At 35.7% G+C, this 25,626-nt stretch overlaps 1 protein-coding gene across 1 annotated transcript in view; it reads left to right on the top strand.

Moving 5' to 3' along the window:
• CPA3 (carboxypeptidase A3) overlaps positions 1 to 25,015 on the top strand; it is a 28,101-nt gene extending 3,086 nt beyond the window's left edge. The window contains exons 3-11 of the mRNA XM_049629712.1: positions 226 to 350; positions 9,562 to 9,664; positions 9,767 to 9,868; positions 11,169 to 11,270; positions 12,582 to 12,692; positions 14,075 to 14,165; positions 15,178 to 15,380; positions 17,212 to 17,296; positions 24,129 to 25,015. Coding sequence (XP_049485669.1) covers positions 226 to 350; positions 9,562 to 9,664; positions 9,767 to 9,868; positions 11,169 to 11,270; positions 12,582 to 12,692; positions 14,075 to 14,165; positions 15,178 to 15,380; positions 17,212 to 17,296; positions 24,129 to 24,316 — 1,110 coding nt within the window. The 3' untranslated portion in view covers positions 24,317 to 25,015. The remainder of the gene's footprint in view (positions 1 to 225; positions 351 to 9,561; positions 9,665 to 9,766; positions 9,869 to 11,168; positions 11,271 to 12,581; positions 12,693 to 14,074; positions 14,166 to 15,177; positions 15,381 to 17,211; positions 17,297 to 24,128) is intronic.
• The last annotated feature ends 611 nt before the right edge of the window (positions 25,016 to 25,626 follow it).

Genomic DNA, 25,626 nt, shown 5'->3' with positions numbered 1-25,626 from the left:
CTATCTATGTCCTGACAAAGTGATCAGTACAAATGGTTTCTTTCTCACTCCCTAATATTCAACAGTATATTTGCAAACTCTCATAAGCTTATTAAGAGAAGAGTCAATACCTTAGCCACATTGAACCCCAAATTCTTTTTGTAGTATATGATACATAATTATTTCTTAAGAAATACGTGTTGAGTGAACAAGGAACTGTGACTAACATTGAACTCATCTCCACAGCTTGACTTCTGGTATCCAGATGCCGCTCACCACGTAGCTGCTAATATGACAATAGATTTCCGAGTTAATGAAAAGGAATCCCAGTCCATCCAGTCTTCTTTGGATCAAAATAAAATGCACTATGAGTAAGTCCTATGAAATATTCCAATGTGTTAGATGTTCAAAGTTTGAGGAATCTTGAAATTGAGAGGGAAGTATTATTTTTTAATTGGGCCAAGAAAATGAAAGCTCTATGAGATAAAACTTATAGTTACTTCCAGACTATTGAGGCCTAATTATAGAGGGGATAAAATCAAACTTGGCCAATCAACTCCCATCTTTTTTGTTCTGATCTGCAAGAAGGGCATTTATCTATATCTGCCATCTCCAAAACCCATCCCCTAGTAAGGATATCATGCACTGCTGCAGGCATAGATGGTTTAACCACACTCATCACCTCTGACAGGTAATCAACACAGAGCTCAGGCTCTATGGTGAGCACCTCATTCTTGAGAATTTGAATTCGCCTGCTAAATAAAAGGAGACCCAAATAACTGTGCTCATCTTTAAGTCAGAGATGTGGGAATATAAGATATCTAATAAATAATTCTTTGTGAAATAAATTCTTCCTCAGAGAAAGCAAAGCAATGCAATTGAGTAAGACTTAAATTCAACAGGAGAGAATTCTCAAATGGCCAAAGAGACAGAAATGAGTCATTATGGTCCCACAGAGAAATAAGGGAAACTTAAAACTCACTGAGCACCAACCATGGGCCACGCACAGTCTAGGCCCTGGGGCAGTGAACAAGGGAGCTCAGACATGAATATCACAGACACAGACATAACATAAAAAACAAAATGTGTTTGATGGGCATTGAGGGGGGCACCTGTTGGGATGAGCACTGGGTGTTGTATGGAAACCAATTTGACAATAAATTTCATATTTAAAAAAAAGAAAAAAAGATTCACAGGGAACATAAAAAAAATGTGTTTGATGTAGTGAGGGGTCCTGTTTTCACTCCACCAGCTCCTGTCATCTCAGCAATTCCTTTTAAAATATATATTTTTTTGGGGCGCCTGGGTGGCGCAGTCGGTTAAGCGTCCGACTTCAGCCAGGCCACGATCTCGCGGTCCGTGAGTTCGAGCCCCGCGTCAGGCTCTGGGCTGATGGCTCGGAGCCTGGATCCTGTTTCCGATTCTGTGTCTCCCTCTCTCTCTGCCCCTCCCCCGTTCATGCTCTGTCTCTCTCTGTCCCAAAAATAAATAAAAAACGTTGAAAAAAATAAATAAATAAATAAATAAATAAAATATATATATTTTTTATTTATTTTGAGAGAGATAGAGGCAGAGGGCAAGTGGGGGAGGGGCAGAGAGAGAATCCCAAGAATCCCAGAGAATCCCAAGCAGGTTCCATGCTGTCAGCACAGGACCCAACATGGGGCTCAATCTCAAGAAAAGTGAGATCGTGACCCCAGCTGAAATTAAGAGTTGGACACTTAAACAACTGAGCCACCCAGGCACCCACCAGCAATTCCCTTTACTGAGACCTTCACCACTCAAAACAGTGCTAAACACTAGCTCTTTCTTTTTGAATTGCTGTTTCATGCCTCTGCTACCCAACATCGAGCAATAACTAAAAAAGCCTTCTTCTTCTGGCTGAGACATTGCAGAGCAGGATTTACTGCTGCTTATCATGACTTGATTGTGTTTATATTGCTACAGTATCCTCAATAAATATAAACTCAATTAAAATTAAGGAAAGACAAATATAAGACAAGTAAGCAAAATTCTTTTTCATAGCTTAATGGATTAAAAAGTTAGCAGGCCATTATCTGTGATTGTTGTTGATCATTGTCTTTGTTTTTGCTGTTGTTTAAAGAGATTGTGAAACAAATGTAGAAGTTAATAATTGAGGAGCACATATTCAAAATTAATTTATATAAGCATTTAACCCTTTGTAATGTATCAATACATACTTTTCTATTCACCATTAAAATTTCACCATTAAAATTAGAAATAGACACTTTTAAATGTACCTCGAAGATCTCAGAAACTGGTAGTGTATTATAGACTCTGCTTATGCTAAGGTTCAGATGGTCTTCATTCTTGCATCTAAAAGAAATCACCCCTCCACCCTGGATACCCCATGGTGACCATGTCTCTTGATTCACTTCACAGCCAGTCTTCTTAAATGTGTGCCTCAATTACTATATTCATTTTACTTCATTACTATAGACCTGCCACAAATTCCTGTGATCAACTAATTCTTACTAAGTATCCATCCTGAGCTAAAATAAATTTTAGTTTGTCAATTTTGTTTAATATGATTTGAATAGCAGCAGAAAAATGAAGTATTATGTCTTCCTTAATATTCTGGTAATGTAGACAAAAAGCTAGTTGCCTGACATGAGTATGGACAGTGGAATAAATCACTGTGACAGAAGATAACTAGGCAGGTGGCACCTCTCTCTCTCCTCTTTGGACTTCCAGGTCTCTCCTAGCCTGAAACAATTCTGACTCAAACAGAGGTCTAAATCCAGATCCTCACAAATATAGTGTGCTTTTCACTTTGTCTTATGCCAAAATACTTCTTTGCTATCTACTTCAAGACCCAAAGTGTTAAACTACCAATAAAAATTAGTTTTATCTAATTAGGACATGATTTCTAGAAATTGGTCCAAATTAGCCACAGTTGTGGGAAAGCCACATAATTAGATAGTTACCTTCCTCAGAAATATAAATATGTAAAGTGATCTGTGCAGACAAGGACTACTTAAATCTTGTCTCCAAGTACTAATTATATAGATAATTTTATTTGCATATTAATTATATGTGTTACTTGGTGCCAGTCAGTAACAGAAGAGTGTTCTAAGAACAGAAACATCTGGTGGACCCAGGCAGCAGTCTGAATAAAACCACATTAAGAGGCTGGTTTGACACAATGATTTACTTAGACACCCTTCATTAGACAGTGCATATAAACCACTCTTTAGTTTAAAGTATCTGTGTAATTTTTTTTAGAAAATTAAATTACTAAGACAGATTTGATTTGAAAGTAGCATGTTTGCTCCATTTTTGTTTATACTTTCACAAAATCATAAAAGACCAAGTCCAAAAAACAAACAACATATACATACCAACAAATCTGAATAGACTGGTGAAAAAAATGTCTAAAGAAAAGCACACCTATTGGACGGAGTCTAAAGGAGCAGACACCATATTTATTAGAGTCAGCAGTTAAAAACCCTAGTGTTTTTACTAACTGCTTTACCTTTTAGATATTTGTATTTCAGATACATTTTAGATTATCTGTTCTTTGATCAAAAGTTAAAATTAGAAAATAAAGAATTGTTAATGAAAGGTAATTCAGAAAACTATCAATATATATGATGTAACACAAACACAATAAAACTCAAATTATACAATTAAGTGAAATCATATTAAAATACACCTAGGATTATATATGCAAAAGATAGATCTTTTCTTTGATCAAGAGTTAAAATCAGAAAATAAAGAACTGGTAATGAAAGGTAATTCAGAAAACAACTATCAATATATATGATGTAACACAAATATAGTAAAACTCAAATTATATAATTAAGTGAAATCTTATTAAGATGCACATAAGATTATATGGGAAATGCAAAAGAAATCCACATTGAACTGACTATTCTATACCAAACTTACTCATCAACACTTCAGATTAATGCCCAATTACCTAATAAAGCTTAGTCAGACACAAATTCATATTCCAAGTATATACACAGTCCTATCAAATAAGTATTTCAATCAAATAAACCATTCTAATGTCTTGTCCCATTCATTCTTCCTTCTTCTCTACATTTTTATATATTACTTGCCCAAGAGTAAAGCAGGTATAGTTATACCTGATACAGATGGCAAAGAGATGTTGGTCATGGTGGAAAGCAGAAGAGTGTGGTAAATAAGAATTTGGATTCTCCATGAGGCTGTCCAAGTCAAGTACCATTTAAACCACACATTAGCTACTTAAACATTGATGATTTATTTAACTTCTCTTAACCTCATTTTCTTCATCTTTATAATGGTATTTCATAGAGGTTTTCCAAGAGTGACTGGGACCATAAAATTGCCATTTGCCTGGTTCCTTTACTTCTACTTATGCAAGTGAGGGAAAGACCACTTATACATGTGTTTAAATGAGTGCACACACACACACATGCACACATACACACTGTATAATAAGGAATAACTAAAGGCTATCACCACATGCTCCCCTTCCCTCCTAGTGAATATATTAGTGCCTTAAAGTTTATATCCAACACAGAGGTATGCCTCAAATGTTGAGAAATCCATGTCAGTAAATGCAAAGTTGGATACATGGTAACTCAGGGGGCTACTAGGGACAAATGGGATCTTGTGGAAACATGAAATCATGCTATTTGAATAGCCCCTATCCTGATGGAACATTGACATGGAGGAGTAGAGGCAATCCAGACCAGTTTATAAGGCACAAAACAATGACTGCCTCCCTGGAACACGCTTCCCCACTGCATGTACACACACACACACACACACACACACACACACACACACACACACCAGAGCCTATGGCAGTCACATACATTGACCTACCATTCTCCATTTCTCTGTTACTCTTTAAAACTAACAGATGGAGGGAGTATTGAAATTGTCAAAATAGGATTCATCCTGCCTCTTCTCTGAACTTCTTATCTATTTCCTGACCTTGGGGCACAGCCTTCCAGGAGAGTTGATCAGCTGGGCGAATGCTGCATAGTACTCAGCAGACTAAGACTACAGATCCGAGGGCGATACCCAGGGAATTTCACTCCTTGTGCCTGGAGGCACTGTTGTACAATGGCTCGAGAACACTGAGGTCAGACACCTCTAGGTTAAAATCCCAAATTCTGCATTTTAACAGTTATGTCAGCTTTGGAAACCTCTATCTAACTTTTGGGAGTGAAAATGGTACCAAATTAATAGTGATGATTTGAAAATTAAATGACAGAATGTAAATACCGTGCTGAGCTGAATGTCTGGCACATAATACAGGTTCAATAAACATTAGCCATTTCCATCATTAAATCCTCAGTGATAATTATTTATCCTTTCATCTACATTTAGGAATTTCTTTAACAAATTAAGCAAATCTTGGAACACTAAAATAATATTTGGGAGAAAGTAATTTGGTTTCATCTGCTTAAGCCTGGCTGCTGGTTAGTGGAAGGGCTCATGAAAATAACATCTGGCCCTGGCTCTTAATTTCCAGCCTTAGGCTTAATTTCTAGTCCCTATCAGCAACAATCTGGCACCATTCTCATGTCCTCATGCAGCTGCTTTGTGGAAAGGTCGTATTTTAGCTCACACGATTCTCTTTTGCTATTGTTATCACAGAGGCTAAATTGATATGTGTAAGTCTAAAAATATTCTTAGATACGAGCTCCCTGTGACTAATTAATACTGCCTTATGTTACGAATCAACCTCTGGGACCATAAAATTTCTCTTTTGCCTGGTTCTTCTACTTCCATAAATGCAGGTAGAGCAAAAGCCTCACACCCTCTTTAGAACTTAAAACAATTAATTAAAGGAATTCATTGTCTATAGTGACCACCCATAATGTAATTTCCAATGGTTCTCTCAGGCTTCGTGAGCTTTAGTGCAACGTGACTCCAAATCTGTTGTCACAATTTTTCTTCTGAGAAATCCCAGATTCATCATAAGTCAAAAAGCCAAGCATACAGTGAATTAGATATAATGTGCATAATAATGTGTTTGTCAGTAATGTTAATGGGAATCAATATTCATGAGTAGTACTTGGTGTCATGTGCTAAATAAACTCTAATTAGAAGTATACCTCATTTATCTTCTGTCTCCAAACTCAGATCAGCCAGTCAATCAGCAAGAAGAAACCGACAAATAGAGTTGGTGCTACAGTGTCACAGTTCATTATCGTAAGAAATCGAAGTATCAGAGTCAAACAACCACATACCGCCAAAGCCTTGTTTAAAGACACGTTAAGTCTGTGAATTGGTTGTCAATTTTCTGACCCAACTTCCCTGGGAACCTATGGCTTGCCAATCGCTTCCCACAGTTCAATTCATTTCATCCTCACCACAATCCTGGCTGATGTTTGGTTCCATTGTAAAAGTGAGTAAACGGAGGTTCAGAGAGATAGTTAACCTCCCTCCCCCAATATCACATAAAGTATAAGCCACAATGGGGTTGGAACCCAGAAATGACCATAGCGCCTCTTCCCACCAGGTTACCACTTCCTTACATGATAGGATTTATGGAGGTAAGAATGCATGATACTGTCCTAAATGACTTGAATGAATGTTAAAAAATAGACAGTATCTTCCTATATAGGACTTACTGAAAACAGAGGGAAAATACACATGCATTTCATCCACAGCAGTAATGCTTTTATAAGAAGTCAATGGCATATATGATAATCCAAATAAGGAAACTGCTCAAGTACAAATTCAAAACATCCCTGATTTTAAATACTTCACTGAAGTATTTCTATTATAAGCCATTGATCTCCGTCTGCCCTGTAAAATATAGTGAATACTATAGTTTAATATAGTTGAGGGATTACTATTACCAACCTAAATTTTCACACTGTGCTATAAAAGGATGATAACCAGAAGGGCTATTTACATTATTAAAATATATTGGGTCTTTGGATTTGCACCAAAGGACCACTGACCTATGTTTGCTAAATCCTTCTATTTATTAGTTTATTTTCCTTAAGCTAACACTGACTGATAGTATGCTTGCTTCCCACAAGCCATTTTACCTATGTCCAATGTATTCCTTCTAGATTAAACAAGCTTTTTAATAATTATATCTAAAATACTATGGGGACACCTGGGTGGCTCAGTCAGTTGAACATCTGACTCTTGATTTCAGCTCAGGTTATGATCTCACGGTTTCTGAGATCGAGCCCCACATCAGGCTCTGTGCTGACAGAGCAGAGCCTGCTTGGGATTTTCTCTCTCTCATCTCTCTGCTTCTCTCTTTCTCTCTCTCTCCCAAAATAAATAAATAAACAAAAAAATTTTAAATAAGAAGAATGAAGCTTTATGTGAGGGTGTTTGTTAATCTCTTATGGCTGTAATATATTTAACATTAAGGAATCTAATATAAAATTCAATGCAACTGTACATCAATGGATAACAATTTGATCGTATCAACAGACATTGCCATATTAATCTCAAATGGCAATCAACATTATATACTGTGGTGAAAGACAGATTTTCTTGTTGAAACCGGGAAAAAAAATAGAATGCCCTCTTTCACCACTATTATTTTCCATTGTTCAGAGTTTAGCCAATGCAATAAAGCAAGGGGAAAAAATAGTTATTGGAAAAAAGTACAAAGCATAATTTTTTGCAGAAGAAATAACTACCCTAAAACCCTTATAAAACCCATAAAGACATTGCTAAAAAATCCTTAGAAGTAAAAACATAGTTTTTTAACTAATAAGATAGCTAATATATAAGTATAACCAAAGCAATAAGTTTTTTAATATATGAATAATAACCAGTTCAAATGTTTAGTGAGAAAAAAAGCCACTCACAAGGCTAATAAAAATATATAAATACACAAAATATACAAAATTTTACTGAAAAATCAGACAGCTATATTATCGTCCATTATTATTAAGATTCTTCTCAAATGTATTCTTAATTTAATATAATTCTAATGAAGAGCCTATATTTTTCTAATAATTCTATTAATTTCTAAAATGATCCTGAAAAAAATTTATTAATAACAGGTAAAATTACTCAAAAATTTGGAAACAAGAATAAGGAGACACTACATTAAATATTAAAATTCAATATTAAAACTATAATTTAATATGGTTTGGTTCTTACACAAGAGCAGGAAAACAGATCAGTGGAGCACAAGAGAAAATCCCAAAACAGACAAAGTATACAAAAATATTTGTGTATATATGAGATGACAATGGCATTTTTAAAATATAAATCTTAAAGTCAGACAAGGTTGCATTCAAATTCCCAACCCCAACATACACAAATTATGGGTATTTAAGCTTTATGAGCAACAATGACCCCATCTGTAAAAGGGTAATAATATTAGCAAGATAAAAATAATGTATGTAATGTATGTAAAATAATGTATGTAATAATATTATTAAGATAAAAATAAAATAATGTATGTAAAATAAAGTATGGAACATATGAAACAAATGGATAATCAAGTGGAAATGTCATGTAGGCAACTGGACGCATAAGCCCCGGGAGAGGCAGGGGAAGAGCTAGAGCAGTGGTAGTTTCAGGGGAGAGTCCAGAACTGGAAATACAAATGTGGGAAACCATTATGTCACCATTAGAGCCACGGAACTGAATGAGGTGATGAGATGAAATAACTCAGGAATAAGATGAAAATAGAGAAGAGGGTAAAGGTATAAGACTTTTGGATCCCCAATATTAGCCTCCTAAGAATTCTTCCTGCATCTTATTTCACCCCCTCCATATCAGCCTAACCATTTTCCAGCTCTACAGCTATGGACAAGTTATTTAAACACTTTGTACCTTGGTTTTCTCATCTGTAAAATGGGGGTAATAATTTCATGTGACAATTAAATGAGTTAATGTATATAAGGTGGTTAGAGCAATGACTAGCACATGGTAAGCGCTAAATACTATTAGCACTAAATACTATTATTGTTATTCAAGTTTCTCCCAGCTCTGGAAGTGTGAAGTGATAAGGGATGGTCAGCAAATTTGTACATAAGAATATCCACTATTGCCTGTATTGTGTGTATGTGTGCATTTGAAGAAAGTTAGAGAGTGATTACAAATCAAGGCTGACCAACAGCAATATAATGCATGCCACATGTCCAATTTTAAAGATTCTAGTAGCCACATTAAAAAAGTTAAAAAGCAACAGGCAAAATTTATTCAGCAATATATTTTATTTAATCTAATATTAAATCTAATCTAATACTGAAAAATATTATTTTTCAACATGTAATGAATATAAAACTCATTAGTGAGGTATTTTACATAATTTTTATACAAAGTCTTCATAATCTAGTGCATATTTTACATATCAGCAACCTCTTTTTTGGACAAGCCCCATTTTTAAGTGCTCTAAGGCCATATGTGCCCAGACCACCACCTTGAACAGCACAGCTCCAGATAAATGGGAATATATGAAGCCATACATACAACATTTATAAAAGAGATGGTTAGAGAATAATGAAGAAACAGGACAACCCTGATCAAAGATAGAGCAGAAGGAAGAGAAAATTTCTGTAAATGAAAGATAACTGTGGGTTTTTTTCCTCCAGTAAATGTGTATTTTATCATTCCCCTGTCACACAGAATCTTGATCCATGATCTACAAGAAGAGATTGAAAAACAGTTTGATGTTAAAGAAGATATCCCAGGCAGGCACAGCTATGCAAAATACAATAACTGGGACAAGGTATAGTATAAAATGCCTGTAAAAAAACTGTAACCCTTAATATTTGTTCTCATTTATTTTTTTTTTTTATTCTAATTCCTCAAAATTGGTTTTGCTCTTAAGATTGTTGCTTGGACTGAAAAAATGGTGCATAAGCATCCTGAAATGGTCTCTCGTATTAAAATTGGAACCACTGTTGAAGATAATCCACTATATGTTCTCAAGGTAAAAATAATTCAAGAACTACTGATTCTTATAATTGTTGAAAAAACACTAATTTAAAAGTTACTTTGAGGGGCGCCTGGGTGGCTCAGTCGGTTAAGCGGCCGACTTCAGCTCTGGTCATGATCTCACGGTCCGTGAGTTCAAGCCCCGCGTCGGGCTCTGTACTGACAGCTCAGAGCCTGGAGCCTGTTTCAGATTCTGTGTCTCCTTCTCTCTGACCCTCCCCCGTTCATGCTCTGTCTCTCTCTGTCTCAAAAATAAATAAACGTTAAAAAAGAAAATTTTAAAGTTACTTTGACACAGCTAGTGAATTTTGAGACAATAAAGTCTTATCTTTTTGAAGAACATATAAGCTCTAAATGTCCATTCAAAAATAGAAGTGATAGGTGGTTTTAGGTGAAACCAAGAAAGTCCTTGAATAAACCATTTGTGAGACACAACGGACAAACTCAGACAAATACCTTGTCCCATACCTTTATTATAAGAGTTTATGATGTGCCTGGTGTATAAAATAGTGTTCCATCCATTAAAATTCAGTGTAACTGATGACTAAGTGTTTAAGTCAGAGTGTGTTTAAGTGTTTAAGTTAAGAGAAGTTTAAATATCACAGAATCATAGGGTCCCAGAACAGTAAGTGAGGCATTTCAATCCTATGTTAATAGAGAATTCCCTTCTATGATGGAGCTGACAATTGCCATTCAGCTGCTGCTGGATGCTTGCACATCCAGAGACACTGCTCCCTGAAGCATCCCCTTAATAAATGAGAAGCCCTTCCTTACCCTGAATTCCCATCCATTCATTCTCTCCAACTAGCCAAAACAAATCTAAATTCCCTTCAAAATGACAGCCCTTCAAATATCCAGCCACCATTCCTCTTCCCCACTGCAAACACAACTACAAAATCTTTTCCACCCCAGGCTAAACATCCCATTTATGAAGCCAGAAAAACAAAAGGAAATGGCCAAAACAAAATAACCTATCATCTATTTCTCAAACCAAAGGATATTAACAATAAAATAAGAAAAACAATATATTGTGATTGTTTTAAAAACCATAAAAGCAACTCTAACACTAGGAAAAATTTTTTTAAAGATATACTATATAATCGATTATGAATTATGTATAGACACTTCAGGATATAGAGTGAAGTGATCCTCCCTGAAAACAATATGTGCATAAACAGTTATTCAACAGAAGGCAGGGGAAAGAATTGCTTTGAGCACAGGAATGAGTTATTGGACAACAAGGGATCAATGTGTGAGTTCATGCAAAATAATATCTCAAGTTTAATTTTAAATAGATTGGGAAAAGGGATGAAAGGAGAAAGGCTATTTTTATGGATTGTGGCATTCATGCACGAGAATGGATCTCCCCAGCATTCTGCCAGTGGTTTGTCTATCAGGTAAGTGAATCGGAACGCTCATACAATTCTCCTTTGATTGTCAAATCTCCAGCACTTCACGGAGTGGCAACACCCCTTTCCAAATGAATGCAGTTCCACTTAACTAGAAGGGCCCACATTTGGTGCTGTCAGGAAATAAACGCTCTGGATTTTACTCATCGTTGGGGTTTTTATAAAATTGACACCTTCCTTCAAAATTCTTGACTTCCAGCTGACAGTTTATAAAAGTAAAAGAATTTTTTTTTGGGGGGGGGGGGCATGATACGGTTTCTCCTATAGTGAAGTATGGATGATCTGAAACTATCTTCATATTACAAGCTACAATCTTTGCCTTTCTTCAATGAGCTCAAAGCATATAGATCTCTAGCTCCTGTTTAGATAATTAATTGGCCAATCAATTGGCACTTGGAATTTTCATAGTTAATTTCCTTTCCAAGTGAAAAATAACTCACTTTTTTTAAAGGCAAATTCAGTTTATAAGTTGTTGTTCCTCTCATTCTAGTCTATTCTGACTCCCACCATCTAATAACTTTCTCTTTTCTGCCAGCTTTTGCATACAACATGTTGATGTAATATGAATGACAATGGCTTTCTGGGCATAGATACTTTCACTAGGAATGATTCTGCCAGGAGAACTGATTTATCTCTACACTTGTTTTAGCTCTTCCAGCTGAGGGCCAAGAGCTACAAAGGAATACATGTGATAGGGCTGCAAAAAATCTCTTGGCTCTGGAACAGATGTACCTGGAAGAGATTTTCCAAGAATGAGAGAGATTTTAGGTAGCCATAGAAAGTACAGATAATTAGATAAATTTCAATCTGATAAGAGAAAAGGAGTTGATTGGCCAATCTAAATGCTTGAGCCTTTTATTAATGGAACATTTTTATTTAATCCTGTTTATAATTAATTTATGAATTTTCTCCAATAGTTACAGATTCTTATGTTTATGAACTCAATCTATATTTACCTAGAGGATGTGAGGGAAAGAATCCATTTAGAACAGTATGTACTGCTAATTTTTCACTTGGCCTCCATTCTTCCTATAAAACATCTTGCATGCTGTATGTGGAATGCTACTGTCTTGACAAAATGATCCTTTAAAGAATGTTCAGTTCAATTAATTTCACCAGTCTGAATAAGTGACTTTTATATGGGTCACTTATTTTTATGCTATTTAGGGGAAATATGTTTGAAATCATGTGAACTTGAGTAAATGACTTAAGGAGTGATAGTTATTACTATTATAACCACAGCTTTCCACATGGTGTTAAACTTTACACCAATAGTTTAATTTTTTCCTACTCCTACAGGCAGCCAAAACTTATGGTAAAAACAAAATTATGACCAAACTCCTGGACCGAATGAATTTCTATGTTCTTCCTGTATTCAATGTTGATGGATATATTTGGTCATGGACACAGGTAACGCTCTATGGTCTCTTGTTCACATTTGGACAACATAGTATTTACCAACTTGAATGCACAGTGATTGCTATGTATTAAGTTGGATAGCCAGTTAATTCTGATTCAGAAAAATATATTTTTAAGAATTTCAATTTCAGACTAAGGCAAGCATGATTTGCTGGTTGCAGTAGGTGTCCTTGAAATAATAAGAAATTTTTGCCGCTGAAGCTGGTGAGGAAAATGAAATTAAGCAATAATTATAAAGGAAATGTATGTTATAGGATATGGCAAAAGCACATTCCACCTAAAAATAAAAGTCATTTAAAGACATTATGAACACACTGGAGCACCTGGGTGGCTCAGTCACTTAAGCATCTAACTCTTGATTTCTGCTCAGGTCAGGATCTCGTGGTTCATGAGATCGAGACCCACATGGAGCTCTGTGCTCACAGCACAGAGCCTGCTTGGGCTACTCTCTTTCCCTTTTTCCCTGCCCCTCCCCCACTCCCTCTCGCATGCTCTGTCTCTTTCTCTCTCTCTCCCAAAATAAACAAATAAAACTTAAAAAAAAAAAAAAAGATATTAAGAACACTGACCTCAAAGCAAAAGGCACTGTATTCCAATCTATCTGTAACAAAATTTGATGTGGAATAACTGTATCAAAAAATAAAGACTGACACAAATAATCTGTCCTTTAATGGAATCCTGTATTGACTCACTGCTGTTAAAAAAGATTCATACTCGGGGCGCCTGGGTGGCTCAGTCGGTTGAGCGTCCGACTTCAGGTCACGATCTCACGGTCCGTGAGTTCGAGCCCCGCGTCGGGCTCTGGGCTGATGGCTCAGAGCCTGGAGCCTGCTTCCGATTCTGTGTCTCCCTCTCTCTCTGCCCCTCCCCCGTTCATGCTCTGTCTCTCTCTGTCTCAAAAATAAATAAATGTTAAAAAAATTTTTTTTTTTTTTAAAAGATTCATACTGAACTTTCAGACAGATACTATCACATCCACTTATTTTCTGGAAATTATGCTCTAACAGTCACAATTTGACCTGTATTATACCTGAAATCTATAAATGGTGAAGAATGTAATGAAGTTATAATTTAAATCATAGGTAATTTCAGAACATTGTTGATAATTTTCTAGTACCGAGAACTAATCAACAGTTTTTAAAGCTAACTAAATTATCCTACCAAGGCCTTAGAATATTTATATAAAAAACAATGTTGCTGAAAATGTTACAAATTATAAGAAAACAATATATTTTTCTTCATAATAAAGAGCCTCAAGTTAACTAGGTATGTTGCAAATAAAACTGTAGACACCTGCAGAGAGGATCTGAAATGATCGAACTGAAAAATGCAAATTGATCTGATGTAAACACTTCCATCATTCAATCCTGCAGAATCGCATGTGGAGAAAAAATCGTTCCAAGAACCAAAACTCCAACTGCATCGGCACTGACCTCAACAGGAACTTTAATGCCTCATGGAACTGTGAGTAGTAGACCTGATCTCAAGAAAAAGAGCTATAAAGACTGTTCAGACACCAAACTCAGTTAAACCACTTATTTATCTCAGCAAATATTATGTATTCCCTGAGTGTTAATTTTCTAATCTAAAAAATAAAGATAATCATCCCTACCTTAGAAACATTATGAATGTTTTGTTATATGGGAGGAAGTAGGGATGGGGTTGTTTATCAAACCATCTCTTTCTTAATATATCTAGCTTGCTAAAAATCAGACACATCCAGATGCATAAAAATTCAGATGATCTGAAGAGAGGTCTCGGGTCCCTCCTCTTCCTGGTCTGATAAAAGCCAAGAAATACCAGTGGTTAAAACCAACACAGAGATAGCTCTTCAGATGTTTGTGAAAAGAAACAGCTGGGGGCAACGAAAGTGAAAAGGCTTAACAGAAATGCAATGATAAGCAGAAGTCTGCTATATCAGATGACAGTTGCTAGACAAATATGACTTCATCATTACAGTCAAGGAAAAATTACCACTACCCCAATTCATAAATTTTTTCTGTAACTAATTTTGTTGAAAATACCACCTCAGCTCTTAATTCTATTCTACCATAAAAATTATGAGAATAGCAGCTATCCCTAAGTGAGAGCTGCCTGCTGAACCAGGATGAAGAAACTCAGGCTCAAAAAATGAAATTCACACCAGTCCCCAACAAATTGTGGAGTAGGGTTGAACTGGAACTGGGGTCTATCTGGCTCCAGGCCCTGGGCTGCTTCTGATGTATTATTCCTGTGACCCTGGGAAACAGAAGCAAAATAAACAAGGCTAAGAATATTCCATTGGGCTGGGTCTGTCACCCTATGAGTTTTATGTACAAAGTTGGTCTGCAATGACTATGACACCAGAGAGATTGAGGCAGCCCTGTAAACCCGGGAAATGAAAATGTTTAAAACATTTTGCAAGTCCACATCAGAAGAGACAGAATCTTTACTGATGGGGAGCAAACTGCGATCTCATCCTCCACATCCACTGCAGCTTTTCCGAACACCAAGGACCCATGTGCAGAAACTTATCGGGGCCCAGAACCAGAGTCCGAGAAAGAGACCAAAGCTGTCACTGACTTCATTCGAAGCCACCTGAAATCAATCAAGGCCTATATCACCTTCCATTCCTACTCCCAGATGCTATTGTTTCCCTATGGATATACATCAAAACTGCCACCTAACTACAAGGACCTGGTATGTAGAAAAAAAACCTACGGTTTATGCACTGACACACACCACCACTGACTTTCATGAACAACTGTTCTTTATGAACAACTGCATTATGGTGAAAGAACTTCACACTTTCATACCAAAGAAAAGAACTAATAAAGTTTACCTTAGAGTTAAAATCATAATTCCTAAATTAATTCTTCATGTGATAAAAGGATATAAAATCTTTCAATGTGATTCTAAGATAAAGCCAGTAGGAAAAAATGTGTGGGCCATCCAGAGGAGAATTCCATGAATGCATAAACTGTTATCCAAACATTCACCATGGGTCATACTATAAAACCACACACAGCAAAAGTCTAACAGAACAGCAAAGATATCTGCTATTCCTGTCCCTAAGATGCCATATTTAAGAAGATCCATTGTATTTTTATCCTCCGGATCAACTTGGAAACAATATTAATTATTTTACTATCCAAAGAAAGAACATTATAAGTGTTTGTAAAGCCTCCTCACTGAGAATGCACTGTCTTTCAAGAACAAAAATCTACTATGTATCTTTTTCCTTTGCATAAAAACTGATTTGATCATGTTAGCTTAAAACAAACGAAAACTCTGCATATGGGTTCCAACGCATCACAAGAACTGGAAGTATGAATAGACAAAAATCCATAAAAAGGGATATTGTTAATTGCTGTAAAAGAAAGGAAATAAAGTAGATAAAGTTCAGTGTCCCAGATCCCATGGGGGCTGATAAATATAACACATTTGGTAAAAGCTATGGATGGTTCCAATATTGCCTCATATTTTTAAAAGTATATTTTTTTAAAAGAAGTCACAATTGTCATTTTGACTTCAGCCAATTGTATTCAGCACAACAGCATTTAATTTCAGTTGAAGGAGAGATTTAAACTAGTCATTAAAACCATCTGTATATATACAACAAAGAAAATATGCAAGCAATATGTGGCCAATAGTCATTTATTTAACCAAAATAGCTGAGAATCTGAACTCCATGAGTTTGATTAGTTCACAAAAATATACGGCGATGCAATTTCAATCTGCCCTTAAAAAATGGTATTATGAATTAAAAATATAAATACACATAACAAACCACTTTGAGTAAAGAGTTCCTACGCAGCAACTAAACTGATTAAGAAGAAAAAATTTATCTTTTGGTTATATACATTACAGACTAAAAGTAAATCTTCATTTAGGGTACAAATACGTTAGTGACTATATTCCATTAAAATTCATTCCAATAATCATTCTCATAGCACAAAACACTAATGTGTATTAAAGGTCATGAATGCATTAACTCTGGAAAAGAAACTCTAATTTAACGACTATTTTAAAGAGGAGTCAACCATCTTTCTCTTCCCTTGGCATGCTAAAATCCAATGTGGAAAAAGTCCTATGACAATATGATGCCCATAAAAACAAAGGAAACAGGACCATGGGAGAAACTGACTTTGGAAAAGACAAATATCTGAAGCCAAAAAATATCTGAGAGGAAGTAGAAAGAATATTATTTTTAGAAGAAAGGACAAAAACAAGAAAGCGGGGGGAGGGGGGAGAAGGGAGGAAACAAGGGAGAGAGGAAGAAGACAGAGAAAAGAAAGGGTAGAAATACAAAATGAGACATGACTGTTTATAACTTATTTCACATTTGTCTTCACATTGTCTTTACAATGACAATATATCTTCCCAAAAATAAATTTCTCACTTAACCATTGATTTTATTTTCATCTTCAATTGCCAAAAAACCAGTAAAATTTATTTTTTAATCCCCAATAAATTAACAGCATTTACATAGTTTCCTATTATTCCAACACTAACTTCCCTTTTTCTCCAGGCCAAAGTTGCAAAGATCGGCACTGATGTTCTATCAACTCGGTATGAAACCCGCTACATCTATGGCCCAATAGCATCAACTATCTGTAAGTCTTTCTTATTGTTTACTGTGCCATTTTCCCTAATTCTTTTTTATAGATATTAAAGAAAATTTTAGAACTTGTAAATTAGAACATTTAGAACTGATAATTTAAACCTCAGTTTTAACAGGTGATTCTGAATTTTATGTGAGTCTAGGGAACACATTTTTCCCTTTTGTGGGGATAAGATTTTTCTAGAAACAAATTATACTGAACTTTTACAAGGATACAAGGTCAATGGAAGTTGTTTTATCAAGATAAATTTGCGATTTAATTCATCCACCTTCCTGTTCCCAACCAACATGTATCCTCACTGGAACTCATGAGAATTAGTTGGGGCAAACTCAACAGTTTTCTGTGGTTGTTTTGTTTTGTTTTGTTTTTAATTGGACTCTCTTTTTTTGGCCTTGTCCCTATGCAAACACAGTCTTCCTCCCTAGCTCCTGGTGGGAAAATGGGCTGGCCAAAAGTTTCAGCCACTTTGATCACGTAAAATCAGTTTAATGTCTCTTTCACTAGTCACTTCCTATTGTGTTAAACTGAAATCTATATGGTGGATTAAGAAATAGGATGTAAAGGTTCTAGTTCTGTTGCTTTTGTTTTAGTGTCTAAGTACCACATCTTCAATTTCAACTTATGCCCACATATCCCTAGCTTAGCTCTTGCTTCAAATAGAACTTAGTATTGACATAAAAGTACAGGTCATTATGTTTATGCATGTCAATAATACTTTTTTTCAAAAGACACATGTTAAGCCACAAGCATTATGTTATGTAGACTCCTGTGGACTAAAACCAGATTCCTAATTTGGTTCAGTTTTATTTTGACTTGTTTTGACTGTATTGCAGTAAGTTCCTTGAACCTAATGTGCCTTGAAAGGAGTAGACTTTTTTTAATATCAATATATTAAGAAAATGTCATCAACAACAAAAAATTATCTTGCACAAGTCCAAGAAGACTTCCAATTGGGAGAACTATAGATTGACATACAGTAGGTGGTATAGTACAATGGTTAATAGCACAAACTGAAGATATGCAGCTTGGGTTTGATTCCTTACTCAACTATGAACTAGATAGTGCCTTTGAGCAAATTGTTAATCTCTCCTTGCCTAAGTCTCCTCTTCTATAAAACAGCAAATGGTACTTAAATCCTAAGGTTGTGATAGGAATTTATGAAATGAGTTAACATACATAAAGCACTTAATAGGGTGCCTGGTATTTAGCAAGTGGTTTTTATAAATATATATACGTATTTTAGTAGGTACAGATGTACACAAATAAAAAGCTAAGTAACACAGTCAATAGATTAAGTTCTAGAAAAATTTATTCTTAAAGTGAGAAGCTTTCGGTGTTGCATTTATTTCATGCCTTATATAGTTTTTGCTTGAAATTTAAGGTTTTAAAGATACGAAAAGTGGTATCATAAAAGAAAATTTATTAAACTTAGTAACATCACATAATTATGAAAAATCACAAATTCTATTCATTCTCAATAACCACTATTAATCTTAATGAGAAATGTCACATAAATTTGCCAAAACAGAATAGCCATACTCTTTAACGTCACAACAGTTTACTTAACTGCAAATGGAGAACTAGTACATCTAGAAATTGACCAAGTTTATTAAAACATCTAGCATACTCTAAACCACCATACAAGACACAATTCCAACTTACCCTAACTCCATTGTTACCAAACTCTTATTTTTATATGCCTTTTTCTAATGAACTTAAACCCAACTCTAGCTAAAAATGGCAGCCTTCTTAATCACTAAAGCCACTACAGTTATCTCAGCTCACACACTCCACAAACTGCCTACAATGCTGGACCCTGTTGATATCCCTTCTTCTTGCCATCCCTTGGCCTTCCTTACCAATGAACTCTCCTGGTTTGCCTCCCCCTCCTCCTTTTCTACTTGGTCTCTGCCGACTGCCTCTAAAAGTTGACATTTTCAAAAAAACAGGTACACTTCACACATACATCAGAAGATTCTCTCTTCAGGCCCCTCCTCCTCCTTCTGCTTCTTTCCCATCAGGGAAGTGCTCTCTTTCCTTAAAGGCTTGAGACTGCACTTGTCACCTGGAAGGCACCAGTGGCCAAGCTAGGGGGATCACTTTTCACTCAGGTAGTAGTTACCTGCAGCAATCAATGGGAGACCAGCAGCACTAGGGGAATCAACCAGACCAAATTAGCAATGCAAAGATTCTGAAAACCATATTGTCATCGGAACCACAAGTCACAGAAGAAGACCAGAGCCTAAATGCTAATCCTAAACACAGTGACTGACTGCTAAAATAGGTATCAGTTAAGATTTAAGATTTAACATAATAGCCAAAATGTCCAAATACAATCAAAAATCACTATCACACCAATAATGAGGAAAATAACAGCATGAAAGAGAAAAGACAATCAATAGATGCCAAAACTGAGATGATTTATACGTTAGAATTATCTGACAAGAATTTCAAAGTCACCATCATTAAAATACTTTAACAAGTAATTAGATAGCCTTGAAACAAATGAAAATACAAATAATCTCACTGAAAGAAAGAAAGAAAGAAAGAGAAAGAAAGAAAGAAAAAAGAAAGAAAGACATAAAAAGGAACCAAATGGAAATCACAGAACTGGAAAATACAATAAAATATTTAAAAATTCACTGGAAAGGCTCAATAGCAGAATGAATATGATGGAGGGAAGAATCAGTGAACTTAAAGAAAGAATAAGCCAATCTGAAGAGAGAAAACAAATTGAAAAAAGATGAGCAAAGCTTCAGGGACCTGAGGTGCGATAACAAAAGATCCAACATTCAAAACATCAAAATCTCAGAAGAGAAGGAGAGTGAGAATGGAAAAAAAATATGGAAAAATAAAGACTGAAATTTATAAAAGTTCCTAAAAACATAAACCAATATATCAAAAAGCTGAGTGAATGTCAAACAGGATAAACTCAAAAAACTCACATTGAGTGCATCATAATTAAAATTCTGAAAACTAGAGGCACCTGGGTGGCTCAGTCAGTTGAGCGTCAGACGGGCTCAAGTCATGATCTCACAGTTTGTGGGTTTAAGTCCTGCATCGAGCTCTGTGCTGACAGCTCAGAGCCTGGAGCCTGCTTCAGATTCTATGTCTCCCTCTTTCTCTGCCCCTCCCGACTCGCATTCTCCCCCCCCCTTTCAAAAATAAACATAAAAAAAATGTTTAAAATTCTGAAAACTAAAGACAAAGAAAAAACTTTTGAAAGCAACCAGAAACAATCCAGAGGGGGGGAAAAAAAACAATTCAAATGATAGATTTGTTGAAACCATGGAAAGCCAAAAGGAAATGATGATATTTTTCTAGTACTACAAGACAAGAACTATCTACCTTAAACTCTATATTCAGCAAAAATATCCTTCAGAAATGAAGAGGAAATAGGGGCACCTGGGTGACTGATCTGGTAAAGTGTCTAACTTTTGATTTCGGCTCAGGTCATGATCTCAAGATTCATGGGGATCAAGCCCTGGGTTGGGCTCTGTGCTGACAGCACAAGCCTGCTTGGGAATCTCTCTCTCTCCCTCTCTCTCTCTCCCTCTCTCTCTCTCTTTCTCTGTCCCTCTCCCACTTGTGCTCCCTCTCTGTCTCTAAAAATAAATAAATAAACTTAAAAAAAAGGAAAGAAGAGTAAAGAAGAGGAAATAAAGACATTCTCAGACAAATTTCATCACCCAAACACCTACCCTTTAAATATGGCTAAAGGAGGGGTGCCTCAGTGGCTCAGTCAGTTAAGCATCTGACTCTTGATTTCAGCTTAGGTCATGGTCCCAGAGTTGTCAGATCGAGCCCTGGTTAAGTGTACGACTGTTGATTTTGGCTCAGGTCATGATCTTGTGATCATGAGATTGAGTCCCATGTTAGGGTCAGCACTGAACAAGGAGCCTGCTCAGGATTCTCTCTCTCCCTCTCTTTCTGCCCTCTTTCTGTCCCTCCCCCACTCATACAAATTCTCTCTCTCTCTCTCTCTCTCTCTCTCTCTCTCTCAAGTAAATAAACATTTAAAAAAAATAAAAATGGCTAAAGGAGGTTCTCCAAATAAGAAATAAATGGTAATAGGAGAATGTTTGAAACTGTAGAAAGAAAACAAGAACAATGGATTATGTAATGAAAGAATGAATGAACAAATGAATGACTATCTTCTCTTCATCATGGCGGAATGAAAAATTATAACACCATTTGATGTGATGCTCCATGCATATTCAGAAGTACTCAAGACAGCTATATTTAAAAAGTAGGAAGATAAAGAGAAACTAAGTGCAAGATTTCTATATGTCACTTGACATGGTAAAACACTGATATTAGCAGGTTGTGATAAATTATGTATGTATATTGTAATACTTGGAGCAACCACTAAAAACTTTACAACGTAATATACTCAAAAATGTTATTATAAATCAATCAAAATGGAATCCTTAAAATGTTCATTTAACCAGAAACATAAAAGAGAGGAATGAAAAACAGAGTCAAATATCAGACAATAAATATCAAACAGTATCAAAATAAATATCAAAAAAATAAGATGGTAGATTTAAGTCATATCAAAACTTAACCAAAGATATTAAATAGAGACAGATTGGCAGAGTGGATTTAAAAAAAATGATTCAGTAATACACTGCCTACAATAAACTCACTTCAAATATGACACAGATGGGTTGAAAGGCTAGAAAGAGATATACCATACAAACATTAATCAAAGAGAAGTAGCCATATTAAATATCAGATAAAGTAAATTTCAAACCAAAAAACTTTGCTAGAAACAAAGAGGGACATTAATAAAGATAAAAGGATCAATTCACCAAGAAAAGATAGTGGATCAATTCACCAAGAAAAGATAATGATCCTGAATGTGTGGGAGCTGCTTTCTAAACAACATTTATGATGTTTCTCCCAATAACTTCAAAATTCATTTTCTCAAGCTCCGTCTTAAATGCGCTAAACATCCTTTTGTCTCCCCTCCTTTATCCTTTCTTTTCCTCATCACTATCCTCTCTGAGTTCCTGTTTCTATTAATAATATGTGGATTGTCTTCAGCCACCCAGACTGAAATCTCCATCATTTTGATCAGATTTTGTGACTCTTCCATTCCAGTATTTGTGACACGGACCACTCAATGCTATGCCCAGTGTGATGACTCTACACAAGTTCAGGCTTTCATTTCACAATACCTCCTAACCAGTTTCTACTTTTTCCAGTCCTAAGTATGGAACTAAAATAACTATTATCACCTCCCAAACAAAACACCTTGTCCTGATTTATCAGGTTTTCTGAGCTTTGCCCACAAACTCTCACTTCTCCATTTGTTCCAGTCCAGCTGAACCTCTCTCGTCATAAAAAGGCCTCCATGCTTTTCCATCTTCGTAGCTCACTGGCCAGAATGCCTTTCTTCCATTTCCATCTGGAGAAACACTAGCTTTTCTTCAAGGCTCTCCATCATAAAGGCGGTATTTAGTAGGCATTGAGCATAAAATGTCAACCTCCTCACCAGACATACATAATTTTTTTTAATCTACGTAAGAGTCAACATAAAGATTATACTGTTACCTTTCTTATGGTACTTACATATTCTTCCCTGTCTCTATTGATTTGCATCTTTGACTTCTCTCCCCTAAACTGTAAGTTCCCAAAGACATCAATATCATCTTTATCTTTGTAACCTGAACACACCCACCCTCCACAGTACCAAGTATAGTACACCATGCATATTAAAGGTTTAATAATATTTGTTGAATTGGGGCGCCTGGGTGGCTCAGGTAATTAAGCGTCCAACTTCAACTCAGGTCATGATCTCGTGGCTTGGGGGTTCAAGCCCCGTGTCAGGCTCTGTGCTGACAGCTCAGAGCCTGGAGCCTGCTTCGTATTCTGTGTCTCCTCCTCCCTCTGCCCCTCCCACGCTCATGCTCTGTCTCTCTCTGTCTCTCAATAATAAATAAATGTTAAAAAAAATTGTTTAATAAATAAATAATATTTGTTGAATAATTTAAGAGCCAACCCTGTCTATTTCTACCAAAATATTTCTTCTTTCTTCATCACAACTTTTGAGTTTTCATCCTTCAAACCTAAAATATTAATATCAGTTAAACTCATCACTTGTCCTGGAACATAAATTATTTTATATACAAAAAAGTAGTTTTTCTATTATGCAAATGAAAATATACATAAATGCATTTATAGTATACACATGCACTTGTATAAACCTTATATGTATATAACTTCTAGATGTCTGTTTAGATTTTCAAATAATAACATTCTTAGTAAATCTCATAAAAATTAACATTGAAAAGTTGGATTAGGGGATTAAATACATCCTTAAAATAATTGATTTAAGCTTTCTTGGTCTTTTAACTAGAAAATAGTTCACCCAAGCAACATGAATAGAAAGGGACCTGAACTATTAGGAAGAACATAATTTTGCCTAGCTTGTATGCATGATTTTTTTTTGGTTGAGTTTTCAGTGACCAGTGACCCCCTCCTTAGTTGGTTTACACAGCTGCTTGCACTTGCCCAGACCACCTCGATCTGCAACACTGTGTGCCCAGTAAACAAACTCAATTTATTTAGAGTACTGGCCCAAACAAAATGTAATTTTGAAAATGCAGCACATATTTAAAATGGGTGGTGGATCCCAAAACCATGATTATGTTTTATTCTACACTCTATACTATATAGACCACTACTCCCATTCCTTACTGCAATTAACTGTACACATAATTATTTTTTATTGCTAATTTTACACCAGTGAATTTCCATTTCAAGAAAAACATTAGCATTTGTTTCTAATTAAATATTTATTGCTTATGTTTTACAGACCCGACATCAGGTTCTTCTTTAGACTGGGCTTACAACCTGGGCATCAAACACACATTTGCCTTTGAGCTCCGAGATAAAGGCAAATTTTGTTTTCTCCTTCCAGAATCTCAGATAAAGCCGACCTGTAAAGAGACCTTGCTAGCTGTTAAATTCATTGCCAAGTATATCCTCAAGCATACTTCCTAAAGAATTGGCCTCAGTTTGGAATAAGCCAAATAATGTTTCTTTATGCCTTCTGCCAGAAAGTCAATCTTCAATTACACCTAGATATAGCTTCCACATTACCTGAATAGGTCCCTCTCTTGCTCACTTAAGTTCTATGTTACTTCTTTTTGTTTTTATTTACTCTCAATAGCACCTTAACAAACAGCTTTAAGTGAAAGCTTTCAACAACCTTTCTTTGATCCAAATAAAGTTTGAAACCATCAAAAAGTATTATTTTGAGTATTTTGAAACATGATATACAGCGGGATATATGTACATCTGCGAAACATGATACACAGAAATGAGAACCTTCAGTTTCTCCAGAATCAGACTTTCCATATGGCTTCATCATTTCATGTATTAATATAATTAAATTAAATTATATTCCAAAATGCATCTTGTCTTTTGATAAACTATACTCTCTGTATTTCTCTATTAGCACTAATAATCAAGCATTAATGTGTCTCATGCAGTCTGTTAATAAGAAATAATATCTTCAATTCAAAAACATATTTTGCCTGCACATATATTTCTTTTTAATAGAAGTAGACATTGTTTATATCTTCACAATAGCAAAAGGATATCCTAGTAGGAAATAAAGTGGTTCATACTGAGATGAATCTCAGAGCTTCAAACAAACAATCCAGTTCTCATCAACATAATGTACATTAAATTCAAAATAGTTTAGGGGCACCTGGGTGGCACAGTCAGTTAAGCGTCCAGCTCTTGATCTCTGCTCAGGTCATGATCTCACGGTTGAGTTTGCGCCCCGCATTGCGGTCTGCGTTGATGGTGCAGAGCCTGCTTGGGATTCTGTCTTATCTTCTCTCTGCCCCTCCCCCCAACTGTGCTCTCTCTCCCTCAAAATAAATAAATAAACACCCAAAAAAATTTTTTTAATTTCAAAATGGTTTAATTTAACCTGTCACCATCTGAGGAAACTACATGCCAAAACATCTCTTGGTAGTAATAGACACAGCCAAGACAGTCCGTTCAGCTGTGAGCCCTGCCCCTTATAATGGATGGGGGAAAAGCCTGGAAATGTAGTACAAGTGTAAGTGAGAAAGTCTTGTTGACCAAGGACAATGAGAGTAACTTATTACTTTTATACTGTCTATAGTTCCTATTGTTTAAGATAAGAATTACAAATATCTTTTCTCCAACCACGATTTTTCAATGCCTCATCATGTGACAACAGTAGTATCTACTTTCTAGAAATCCAGAACACAGATGCCTGACCAGAATCTGAAAGACAAGTAGAGTTGCTTGACTTCCTATGAACTGCCTTCTCA

This window comes from Panthera uncia, chromosome C2 (assembly GCF_023721935.1).
Source record: "Panthera uncia isolate 11264 chromosome C2, Puncia_PCG_1.0, whole genome shotgun sequence".
NCBI lineage: Eukaryota > Metazoa > Chordata > Mammalia > Carnivora > Felidae > Panthera > Panthera uncia.
This window is presented reverse-complemented; position numbering and strand designations above follow the sequence as displayed.